Raw genomic sequence first — 12,193 nt, 5'->3', positions numbered from 1 at the left:
ACGACGTTAACCGTGCTTGATGGTGTAAAACAATGTATATCTTATCTTCTAGTTAGTTGTGTTGCTAGCTAGATAATAGGGTAGTTGAGATGGATAACATCCGTTGTTAACAACCTGATCATATCCTTTTGTAAGTGCCACGTCAAGGGCTGTTCTTGACAATATAAATACAATCATGCGGCCTCCTCTGGGAGGTGAGAACGTTTCCAACTTTACATGGTATCAGAGCCTCTCTCTTCTCGCCATGGTGAGTTCCTCCTCCACATCTGTGCCGGCTGCACTCGGTCCTCCGGTGACTGAGAAGCTCACCAGGGACAACTACGTTCTCTAGCGTGCACAAGTTCTCCCTGCGCTTCGCGGAGCGCTGCTCACTGACTACCTCGACGGCACGGCTGTGGAGCCGGCCAAGATGAGGACCACCGTCGACAAGAACGACAAGGAGATCGTCACCAAGAACCCGGACTACACCAAGTGGATGGCTCAGGACCAGCAGGTTCTTGCCTATCTGCTGAATTCCCTGTCCAAGGATGTTCCGCAACAAGTGGCGACTCTCGACACTTCGGCGCAAGTTTGGGATGCCCTCACCAACATGTATGCATCTCAATCACGCGCACGCATCACCAACCTCAGGATCAGCCTCGCCAACACTAGGAAGGGGTCCATGACCACTGCAGTCTACTTTTCCAAGATGAAGGGACTGGCTGACGATCTTGCGTCGGTTGGCAAGCCCCTGGATGACGAAGAACTGGTGTCGTACATCCTCGTGGGCCTCGATATCAACTACAATCTGCTGGTTTCCACCGTGGTAGGTCAATCTGATCCAATCTCCTTAAGAGATTTGTATTCTCAGATGGTTAGCTAAGACAACCGGATGGATCATCTCCAAGGAGGCGGACAAATCCAATCTTCTGCCAACGCCGCCTCACGCGGACGTGGCAACAGCAACGACAACAACTTCCGCGGTCGTGGTGGCGGCGGCAATGGAGGTCGTGGCCGTGGCAATGGCGGACGCGGTGGAGGTCCACAAGGACCACGTCCGGTCTGTCAACTGTGTGGCAAAACTGGCCATACGGTGCTCTAGTGCTGGTATAGGTTTGATCAAACCTATCAGCCCGAAGAGAAGGTTGCAGCAGCAGTGAATTCCGCCTACGGCATAGATACCAACTGGTATGTCGACTGCGGTGCCACCGACCATATCACCGGGGAGCTCGACAAGCTCTCAGTTCGTGAGAAGTATAATGGACAGCATCAAGTCCATACAGCCAACAGCACAGGTATGAACATTAGTCATATTGGTTATTCAGTAATTTCGACCCCAAACAAAGATTTACATCTGAAAAATATCCTTTATGTTCCCTCTCCAAACAAGAATCTTGTTTCAGCAAATCGCTTAGCCTTTGATAACAATGCATTCGTTGAAATTTACCCCAAGTTCTTTAACATCAAGTAACAGGCAACGAGGAAGCTGCTTCTTCACGGCAGAAGTAAGGGGCGGCTTTATCCTTTGGCTCCAGCACCCGGTAGTCCAAGTCCTGGTGATTCAAGTCTCAATAAGAATGCCTTGAGCATCATCAAGCCATCTTCGACTAGGTGGCATTATCGTTTAGGTCATCCAGCTTTTCCAATTGTTAGTCGAGTCATTAAAAGTTTTCAGCTTCCTTGTTCTAGCGAGTCCAATAATGTAGAACACATTTGTGATTCTTGTCAACGGGCCAAGAGCCATCAATTACCATACCCTAAATCTCTGAGTTCATCCAATGTTCCGTTTGCTCTTGTATTCTCTGATGTTTGGGGACCGGCGCACACTTCTGTTGGGCGACATGATTACTATGTTAGTTTCATCGACGATTTTAGCAAGTATACATGGATCTATCTTCTCAAAAAGAAATCTGATGTTTTTCAAGCCTTCCTAAACTTTCAACGGTATGTTGAACGGCAGTTTAAAACCAAAATACTCACTATGCAGACCGATTGGGGTGGTGAGTATGAAAAACTAAACTCCTTCTTCCAGAAGATAGGCATAGCTCATCATGTCTCTTGCCCTCATGCGCACCAGCAAAACGGCTCGGCAGAACGTAAGCACCGTGACATAGTTGAGAAAGGTCTTGCCCTTCTATCCCAAGCCTCGGTTCCTTTGAAATTCTGGGATGAAGCCTTTCTTACTGCCACATACCTCATTAATAGGTTGCCTAGTTCTGCCATTTCCTTCAAAACACCGCTTGAACAACTCTTCTCTGAAAATCCTGAGTCCAGTCACTTGCGCGTGTTCGGGTGTGCCTGCTGGCCAAACCTGCGACCATATAATCATCGCAAGCTTTCAATTAGATCAATCCGGTGTGCCTTCCTTGGCTATAGCCCTCTCCACAAAGGATACAAATGTCTGGAGATATCTACTGGCCGTGTTTATATCTCGCGCGATGTTGTCTTTGATGAGACAGTCTTTTCGTTGCCTCCCTGCATCCCAATGCCGGCGCCCGTCTCCAGCGAGAGATTTCTCTTTTGCCTTCTTATTTGCTATCCACCACCGATCAAGGGGGAGAAATTACTAATGATCATATGCTAACATGTTCTACTGACCCTACTTGTGGTGATCAAGCAACAGGAGCACAGATTGCTGGAGAAAATTCGATGCAAAATGGTGGAAATCCGGGGCAAAACGGTGAAGATTTGATGCAAAGCTCACATGAAATCATACCTGGATCCGTGACCAATCAAACTTCAATGTCAGATGGCTCAGGATCCCAAGGGGGCCAGAGCTCAAGCCATGCAGCCAGTAGCCATGCGGCAGCAAGCGGAAGTTCAAGCCATGCAGCGAACAACCATACGACAGCGAGCAGCAGTAGCCATGCAGTGGGCAGCAGCAATCATTCCAGCTCAGGTTCACATCCAGGATCTTCTGCGCAGTCTGCTCCAGCACAGCCAATACAACCAGAACCAGTCAGGCATCGTACCCGGTTGCAAAGTGGTATAACTAAACCAAGGTTAGATGTTGATGGAACTATTAAGTACTCTTTGGCTTGTTCTACAGGTGAACCAACAGATGTGCAAGAAGCATTGGGGGACTCACGCTGGAAACAAGCAATGGATGAGGAGTACAATGCCCTGGTGAGGAACAACACATGGCACTTGGTGAAAGCACCACAAGATAAGAATGTAATTGATTGCAAATGAGTATATAAAATCAAAAGAAAAGTAGATGGTACTTTAGACAGATACAAAGCAAGGTTGGTAGCCAAGGGCTTCAGACAGAGGTATGGGATAGACTATGAGGACACTTTCAGTCCAGTAGTCAAAATTGCAACAGTTAGACTTGTTCTTGGTATTGTTGTCTCTAGAGGATGGTCACTAAGGCAATTAGATGTTCAGAATGCCTTTTTGCATGGTATTCTAGAAGAAGAAGTTTATATGAAACAACCACCAGGGTATGAAGGTAAATCAACCTTAGTTTGCAAACTTGATAAGGCTATCTATGGATTGAAACAAGCATCTAGATCATGGTACTCTAGGTTGAGTCACAAGTTATTTGAACTAGGCTTTATCTCATCAAAGTCTGATACTTCCCTGTTTATTTATAATAGAAATGGAATAACCATGTATATGTTAATTTACGTGGATGACATTATTGTCACAAGCTCTTCTAGTGATGCAGTCGCAGCTTTGCTTAAGAACCTAAGGTCTGATTTAATTTGCTTTAAAGGACTTAGGTGAGCTACATTATTTCTTGGGTATAGAGGTGAAGAAAATACCTGATGGTATACTGTTGAACCAAGCAAAGTATGCTTTAGACTTGCTAACTAAAGTTGGTATGAAAGATTGTAAATCAGTTTCCACGCCGCTAGCTGTGACAGAGAAGTTGATGGCACACAGAGGAGATCCTCTTGGTACCGAGGATAGCACTCGGTACAGGAGCATTGTAGGAGGATTACAATACTTAACACTCACCAGACCAGATTTGGCTTTTGCTGTTAATAAGGTATGTCAATATCTTCATGCTCCTACTTCAGAACATTGGTCAGCTATAAAACGAATATTGAGATATATCAAAGGAACTGTTGATGTTGGTTTGCACTTTAAGAGGTCTAGTTCTACTCTAGTCAGTGCCTTTTCTGATGCTGATTGGGCTGGTAGTCTAGATGACAGAAGGTCTACAGGAGGTTTTGTAATTTACTTTGGACCTAATATTGTGTCATGGAGTGCTAGGAAACAACCAACAGTATCCAGGTCTAGTACCGAAGCAGAATATAAAGCTATGGCCAATGCTACTGCTGAGTTAATTTGGGTTCATTCAGTTCTTGAAGAATTGGGAGTAAAAATTGCTCAACCACCTGTGTTGTGGTGTGACAATTTAGGAGCAACATATTTATCATCAAATCCAGTCTTTCATGCACGAACGAAGCATATTGAGATTGGTTATCACTTTGTATAAGAGAGAGAGTAGCAAATAAGATGCTTGATATCAGGTTCATTGGATCAAAGGATCAAATAGCAGATGGGTTTACAAAGGCTTTGTCTATACAAAGTCTTAGACATTTTATGTACAATCTTAACTTGTCCAAGTTATGGTTGAGGGGGAGTGTAAAACAATGTATATCTTATGTTCTAGTTAGTTGTGTTGCTAGCTAGATAATAGGGTAGTTCAGATGGATAACATCCGTTGTTAACAACCTGATCATATCCTTTTGTAAGTGCCATGTCAAGGTTGTTTTTGACAATATAAATACAATCATGCCGCCTCCTCCGGGAGGTGAGAACGCTTCCAACTTTACAGATGGCACTTCATGGCATCATCGATTACCGGAGTAATGTAGCCATTAGTAACTGTCGGTTTCGCTTTTGCTCATAAAAACAAAAACGGCTGAAAACGAGCATTCCGTCTCTGACGCGGCGCCCTCATGCCACGGTTTGGACCACCGCTCGCGTGTGGCATTCCAACCACTAGTTCAATGGTTCAACCGGTTAACAAGTGCACTTAATTTACAAACTATTTAAGTTAAGGTCTTTTCGTGTTGATTTTTCATGCGGTATTAATCTCCAACATTAATCGTGAGTCCTTGGAATTTATTAGCATTAATTTAGACATGGGCCATTTAGTTCTAACAAATGGATCGTTTGCTTCCTGTATAAAAGAAAATGTTTTCGAAAAAAAAATTTCCTCTACTATAGTACTTATTACGCTCATTTTAAAATATGAGCATTTTTACCATCTTTAAGGAAGTACCACCAGGTACCAGTATCTCGAGGTACCACTTACATCTCACCGTTGATTTGAAAAGGGTACGATGGTCATTTAATTCAAACTTTTCCGTCCGCTACTCTGCAATGTGTCTGAGGTACTAAAAACTCGCCGCCGATGCACATGCTGTGTCCCTGCCGCCACCACAGCGCATCAACTGATCGGCAACACCTGATTCGCGGGAAACTCATTCCTAACCAACTGACCTCCATGCGCCAATCCAAGCCGGGGTTCTCTATTGCCATGAAAAAGAAGAGCGAGGTAATCTTCATCGCCATAGGCGAGAGCAGGATGAGCAAAAAAAAAAAGAATAATAATCACTAGTCCATGGCGATGCATGAGAAAGCTAATCAATATTGCCATAAGAGAGAGCATGAGCGGGCGTTGCTAACTGGCGTGCGCGCGCCAGCTGCCCCCCGGCCCACAAAGCCCATCAGCCTTTTTTTTTCTCTTTTATTCGCGATTTTTTCTTTCTTTTTTTTACGATTTTTTTTGTTTTTTCTGGTTACTTTTTTTAATCTTTAGCACACTTATTTTTTAAAAAATGTTTTCAGTTGAAAGTTTTTAAATTTTAACTTGAAAATTTTTAAATCTGATTTGAAAGTATTCAAATCTCGAGTTGAAAGTTTTCGAATCTCGAGTCGAAAGTTTTCGAATCGAAGTCGAAAGTTTTCAAATTTCGAGTTGAAAGTTTTCAAATCTGAGTCGAAAGTTTTCATATTTTTTCAAATCTTAACTTAAAAATTTTCAAATCTATACTTGAAAGTTTTCAAATCTCGAGTTGAAAGTTTTCGAATCCGATTTGAAAGTTTTCAAATCTCGAGTTGAAAGTTTTCGAATCTGAGTTGAAAGTTTTTGAAGTTGAAAGTTTTTGAATCTCAAGTTGAAAGTTTTCAAATATGAGTTGAAAGTTTTCAAGTCGAAGTTGAAAGTTTTTAAATCGGAGTTGAAAGTTTTCAAGTCGGAGTTGAAAGTATTCAAATATGGGTTGAAAGTTTACACATATATAGAAAAATCACCTATTGGGCCGTGTGGACCGGCGCGTGCGCACCGCCACGCCAATTAGGATTCCTGAGCATGAGCTCCCTGTCTTCGTGAGGTTCAGGCAGCAAAAAAAAAACCTAAACCGGCGTCGATGGACCAAACATGAACTACCTGTCTTTGTGAAAATACGAAGAAGCATATGGATGGGTAGGGTTGCAAAGAACCGTGCGTGCAGCTGCGGCGCTGATGTTGTTGCTGGGTCTCAAGGTCCTGCCGTCGCCGGACGCCAGGAGAGGATTGGTCAAGGTCTTGCCACCGGCGGTGAGGGAGAACACATCCAATGCCCTCATCGATCCCTGCTAGGGCTGCACTACCGTGCTTCATATGATTTGGAACGGTCGGATCCAGCGCCAAAATCCCGCACCGCCTCCTCGTAGCTGACGGTGAGGTTTAGGTGGAGCTCGGTTGCTCAGAGGAGGGAAGATGAACGGGCAGAGGCGTCGGCCGCCGGACTCCTGTGGCTTGCGGGACGAAAGGCGAATGCAAAAATACAATTTTAGCCCTTGGGCGGCTGGTACTGCACAGACTGATGGACGGTACCAACAGGTACCGACTCTTTCTCAGTGGTTCGATTATAACAGATCAACGGTTAAAATTTGGTACCTCCTGTACCTTCTCAAAGATGGTAAAATACCTCTTAAAATATATTATCGAGTGAATTGTTGTTACAGATTATCTATATAAATTAAACAAATATTTGATAATCAAACTTATGGTACACGTAATACAATATAAGAAAGTATTTTGAGAAAAAAATATTTTTTTTGAAACATGGAGGAAATAATCCGTTTCAATAATCCGATAAATATTCTTAAAAGAAATAAAAATTAAACTACTTATGTAAAGTTATTTATTAAGTTTATTTCTTAAAATATTTAATCTCTCCCTGTAATCAAGTAGATGAGTTGAGATAATCTAAATCAAAATAGGCCTTAGCTCCACTAGTTATTCCATCCAACAAACTTGTGGAATTTCATTGTTTGAACCAATATAATTTTACTCTAGATATGCACAGATTACATGGCCCTGTTTGGATCCTCCGGGCTATTAAATAGCCCTCCCAAATCTTGCTATTTATGAGTATTAAACGTAGATTACTGATAAAACACATTTCATAATCCCTGTGCTATTTTGCGGGACGAATCGAATGAGGTATATTAATCCATGATTTGCAAAATAGATTAATATACATCGACCATAGATTAATATACATCGTTAGATTCATCTTGCAAAATAGTCTATAGATTATGGAATGGGTTTTGTCAGTAATTTACGTTTAATATTACTAAATAGTAAATTCCAAAGGGCTATTTAATAGTTCGGAGGATCAAAACAAGGACATAGTAGTAGTAACTTTGGTTTTGTTTCTGGGAAAAACAGCAACTCTGGTACTCCGTTCTTGGCAGTTTATTGGGCTGATCTCTGTCATTTACCAAGCCGACGTCTGATGAGCAAAGAGAGAACGGCACAAGCCGCACAACCCGGCAAATAGAAAAAAAAAAGTCCATTTTCCTCCCTCAACTACCGAGTTTGATTAACGTCCCTCAACATAAATTTCGTTATCGTTTTTGGTTATATATATGTATATATAGAGGCTCCCATAATTATCGATCAAAACCAAGTCATTTTAACTCCCTTCGTGGTTTGGACACTGGTTTCATGACGTGTAGACCAGGTCAATCACTGCTAATCTACGTGCTATTTATATGGCATTATCTCTACTATTATAAAAATTGAAGATGTTTTTATCGGTACTTTGGTACGTCATCCGTGTTTGAGTCGGTTTTTAAGTTCATTCGCTTTTGGAAATATAGATTTGTGTTTGAATCGGTTTTTAAGTTCGTTCGCTTTTAGAAATACAGAAGAAGTCGCGTAAGAAATCGGTTTAAAAAACTTGCACACTAACTTAAGACGATTGGACTCCTAATTGCAGCTCATGATTTTGTAAAAAAATATCTAAGCGAATTCACATAGTGAATTTCACTTTAGCTAAACCGTATAACAATAATAATATTATAATAATCCTTCACCCGTTGTAACGCACAGGCATTCCCTCTGTTAACGCCATCAGAGAGGAGAGAAGAGAGAGAGGAGAGGAGAGAGGGAGGGAGAGAGAGAAAAAAAATAAAGGAGATGGTTGAAAAATTTTGAAGTGGTGAGGAGGGAAAGAGAGAGGAGTGAAAAAAGAGTGAGGATTTTTATATGTGGACCACTTAATCATTCGTATGCGAAAATATATTTTTCATGCGGCTATTTAAGAGAACCGCATACGAAAATATTCATTACAAAATTAATTTGAAAATATGAGAACTTCGAATCGAATTTTATAATACTAAATGACCTTATTTGAAAACAAAGTTGTAGAACTCATTGAGATCTACCAATTTTCTTTTGACCATTTCTCCATCCAATTTTAATTGAACTATATAAAATTTGAATTTTAAAATATAAGAAATTTTTTAAAAAATCAGGTAGTAAAATGATTTCAAATGGAAAAATTGTCAACAATAAAGTTGTATAACACATCAAGATCTACAACTTCTGTTTTAGTCGTTTTTCTATATGACTTTGTTTAAGCAATTTGAATTTGAATTTCAAAATATGACAACTTTAAACAACATTTTCTAATACTAAATGATTTCAACTGAAAAAATCATCAACAACAAAGTTATATAACTCATCAAGATCTATAACTTTTATTTTGCTTATTTCTTCGCCCGACAAAGTCATAGTAGCATTGTTCACAAAATTTACATATGGTTTTATAAACTATAAGAGAGATATTTAAATTTTGTAAACAATGTTACTATTATTTTGTCGGATGAAGAAATGACCAAAATAAAAGTTGTATGTCTCAATGAGTTCTACAACTTTTATGTTCATGACTTTTTCAGCTGAAATTATTTATTGCTTCAAACTATTATTTGAAGTTTTAAAATTCAAAATTTAATTGATAAAACAAAGTCACAAGAAAAAATGGCCAAAATAATAGCCATAAGAACACAATAACATAATAGAGCATGATTTTTGAATGATTTAGGAAAATAATAATCCAATTTGGAGTCCATATGAGTAAGATAAACTAGTTTTAAATTTTTAGATTTTATTTTCGCATACGGCTTTTTAATACGCCCGCATGGAATGAGATAAACTAGTTTTAAATTTTTAAATTTTATTTTCGCATATGGCTTTTTAATACGCCCGCATGGAAAAATCGATTTTTCCATGCGGGCTCTTAAGTAGTCTGCATAAAAAATGAGCTCATTTTTATATGCAGGCCTCTTAAGTGGCCCGTATGAAAAATCGATTTTTTCATACGGGTGTCTTAAGGAGCCGTATGCGAAAATCCGCTCGATTTTTCTAACGCGGCAAGTTATGGTCCGTTTGCAAAAGTTATGGGGTCTTGTAAAGAAAAATCATTTGTGTAGTAGTGAATTGTACACATAAGTTTCTGCACTGAACCATCTTAATTCATCCAACGTCTAAAATTGCAAGGTGGATATACGTAGACACAATCTTATTCATATATATGCATATGCATATTATTCTCGTGCGACTGGTCCCATATATTGAAAAACTAATATTGACTACCGGGCTAATAATATAGTCGTACGTCCGACTATTTGATCAGGACAGGCACGGCCTTGAGAGGCACAGCAAGCACATTGGCAGACTTGAACTTCTCGGACACGTCCACGTCCTCCGCTGTCATGCCGCCGGGGAGCTTCCACTCGAACGTGTGCAGCATCGACGCAAGTATGAACGGCATGACGCGCTCCGCCAACGGCAGCCCGGGGCACAGCCGCCTCCCGGAGCCGAACGGCATGAACTCGGCGTCCTTCCCCCTGAAGTCCAGCAGCGGCGCCCTCTCCACGAACCGCTCCGGCACGAACTCGTCGGGCCTCTCCCACGCCGCCGGGTCGCGCATGATCGCCCACGCGTTGAAGAGCACCGTGGAGCCCTTGGGCACCGCGTAGCCGCCGACCTCCACGCCGTCCTCCACGGCGAAGTGCGGCAGCAGCAGCGCGCCCACCGGGTGCAGCCTCATGGCCTCCTTCAGCACGGCCTGCAGGTAGGGCAGCCTCGCCGCGTCGGCCTCCTCCACAACCTCCTTGTCGCCAAGCACATCCCTCAGCTCAGCTCGCGCCTTGGCCATCACGCCCGGGTTCTTGAGCAGCTCGGCCATCACCCACTCCAAGGTAAGAGCCATGGTGTCAGCCCCGGCAACGAAAGCCTCGAACAACATGTCGAGCACGTTGACCCGATCGATCTTGCCGGCAGCCATGAGCTCGAGGAGTGAGTCGAGGAAATCGTTATGGCTTGGCTTGTTGTCGCGGATGTGAGCCAAACGGCGGTCGATGATGTCGCCCATGATGGAGAACACCCTGTTGAACCGCTTCGTCGTCCAGCGCCGCAGGCCCTGCAGGTCCAGCGGCCGGAGGAACGGGTAGAAGTCGGAGATGTTGGGCTTCCCGACCACCGAGATGATGTCGTCCACCACCTCCCGCAGGTCGCGAGCCATCTGCGAGCCCATGTCGACGATGTCGATGGAGAAGTAGGAGAAGGACACGAGGTTGAGGAGGCCCGTGTGCATGGCCTGGCCGAGGAGCACCTCCTCGCCGGCGTGCGCGCGGAGGTAGGCCATGAGGTCGCCCACCTTCCGCTCGCGGATGGGGCGCACGGCGGCGAGGCCACGCGGGGTGAAGACGTGGGAGCCCTGGATCCCCCGCAGGGCCTTCCACCGCGGGTCGGAGCTCGGGATGAACACCATGGACCGGTCGGCGAAGCCGCACGCGCGGAAGGTGTCCGGGGTGGCGCGCGCGGCGAGGTGGCGGTCGTACTTGGTGTACGCCTCGATGGCGGCCTCACGGGAGGAGATGACCACGTTGGTGGCGAGGCCGAGCTTGAGCGTCATCACGGGGCCGTGGACGCGCGCCAGGTCCCTGAGCTTGTGGTGGAACGACGTGCCGCCGGCCAAGTGGAGGTTGCCGATGAGCGGCAGCGGCGTCGGGCCCGGGGGAAGGGGCTTGCCTCCCGCGTGGCGTCGTCGCAGGGTGGAGAGGTAGAAGAGGACAGCGACGGAGAGAGCTCCCCATAGCAGCCACACCTGGCTATTCTCCATTGTTGCGATGAAGCTGTGGTGCACTACTGGTATCGTTGTTCTTAATTTTTCTACCTGGTGATCTTGTCGCTGCGCCCGCAGCTTGTATTTATAGATCGAGTCGAAGTTTAGATCTAATACACCCTTATTGCATGGCGTTTTTTCCATTTCTCATCAAAACTTGAAAGGTACACAATACTAGAAAAAGTATTTTTTTTAGGCGGCCAAAAGTGATTTTTGCAGGGGGGACCGCCTACAGCCCAACGACTGTCAAAATCGATGATTTTCATAGTCGGGGCAATGGTCCGCCTGCAAAAATGCGTTGAAAAAGCAAAAAAAAAATCGTGGGCGCCGCCGCCACGCGCCTCGCTGCCACCGCCCTCCCCTGGCCGGATCTGGGAGGGGATGGGATGGGAGGGGAGGGGAGCCGCGCCGGGCATCGTCGTCGCCGCCGCCCCCACTGGCCTCCCCCCTCCCTCCTCCGGCCGGATCTGGGAGGGAGGGGGAGGGGAGCTGCCACGCCGTCGTCGTCGCCTCTGTCCGGCCGTCGTCGCCGTCGTCGCCCCGCGCGCGCCGTCATCGCCACCCTGCTCGCACCGTCGCTGCCGCCGCCCCTACCAGCCTCCCCCTCCCTCCTCCGGCCAGATCTGGGAGGGAGGGGGGAGGGGTTTCGCCGCCGCCGCCCCTGCCGGCCTCCCCCCTCCTCCGGCCAAATCTGGGAGGGAGGGGGGAGGGGAGCCACTGCGTCGTCGTCGTCGTCACCACCGCCCCGCACCGCCGTCGTTGTCACCGCCCCGCACACGCCGTCGTCCCCG

The 12,193-nt window shown here is 45.0% G+C and overlaps 2 protein-coding genes and 1 non-coding gene across 3 annotated transcripts; 2 read left to right on the top strand and 1 right to left on the bottom strand.

The window, feature by feature from the left end:
- The first annotated feature begins 409 nt into the window (after nt 1-409).
- LOC136357038 (uncharacterized) lies at nt 410-4,426 on the top strand. The gene is made up of 6 exons (XM_066311761.1): nt 410-853; nt 1,112-1,274; nt 2,603-2,947; nt 3,029-3,153; nt 3,698-3,973; nt 4,076-4,426. Exons 1-6 carry the CDS (start codon nt 410-412, stop codon nt 4,424-4,426), a joined length of 1,704 nt encoding a protein of 567 aa, XP_066167858.1.
- Nucleotides 728-864, top strand: LOC112939495 (small nucleolar RNA Z247). The gene has a single exon (XR_003243208.1). It is a non-coding gene; the product is annotated as a small nucleolar RNA Z247 (small nucleolar RNA).
- Nucleotides 4,427-9,716: 5,290 nt separating the features above from the next.
- On the bottom strand, nt 9,717-11,458 carry LOC4341447 (ent-cassadiene C11-alpha-hydroxylase 1-like). The gene has a single exon (NM_001421640.1). It carries the CDS (start codon nt 11,397-11,399, stop codon nt 9,897-9,899), a length of 1,503 nt encoding a protein of 500 aa, NP_001408569.1. The 5' UTR covers nt 11,400-11,458; the 3' UTR covers nt 9,717-9,896.
- Nucleotides 11,459-12,193: the final 735 nt, after the last annotated feature.

The sequence above is a fragment of the Oryza sativa genome, chromosome 6 (genome assembly GCF_034140825.1).
Source record: "Oryza sativa Japonica Group chromosome 6, ASM3414082v1".
In the NCBI taxonomy this organism is placed as follows: Eukaryota; Viridiplantae; Streptophyta; class Magnoliopsida; order Poales; family Poaceae; genus Oryza; species Oryza sativa.
Note: the sequence above shows the minus strand (reverse complement) of the source record. Positions and strands in the feature narration are given on the sequence as shown.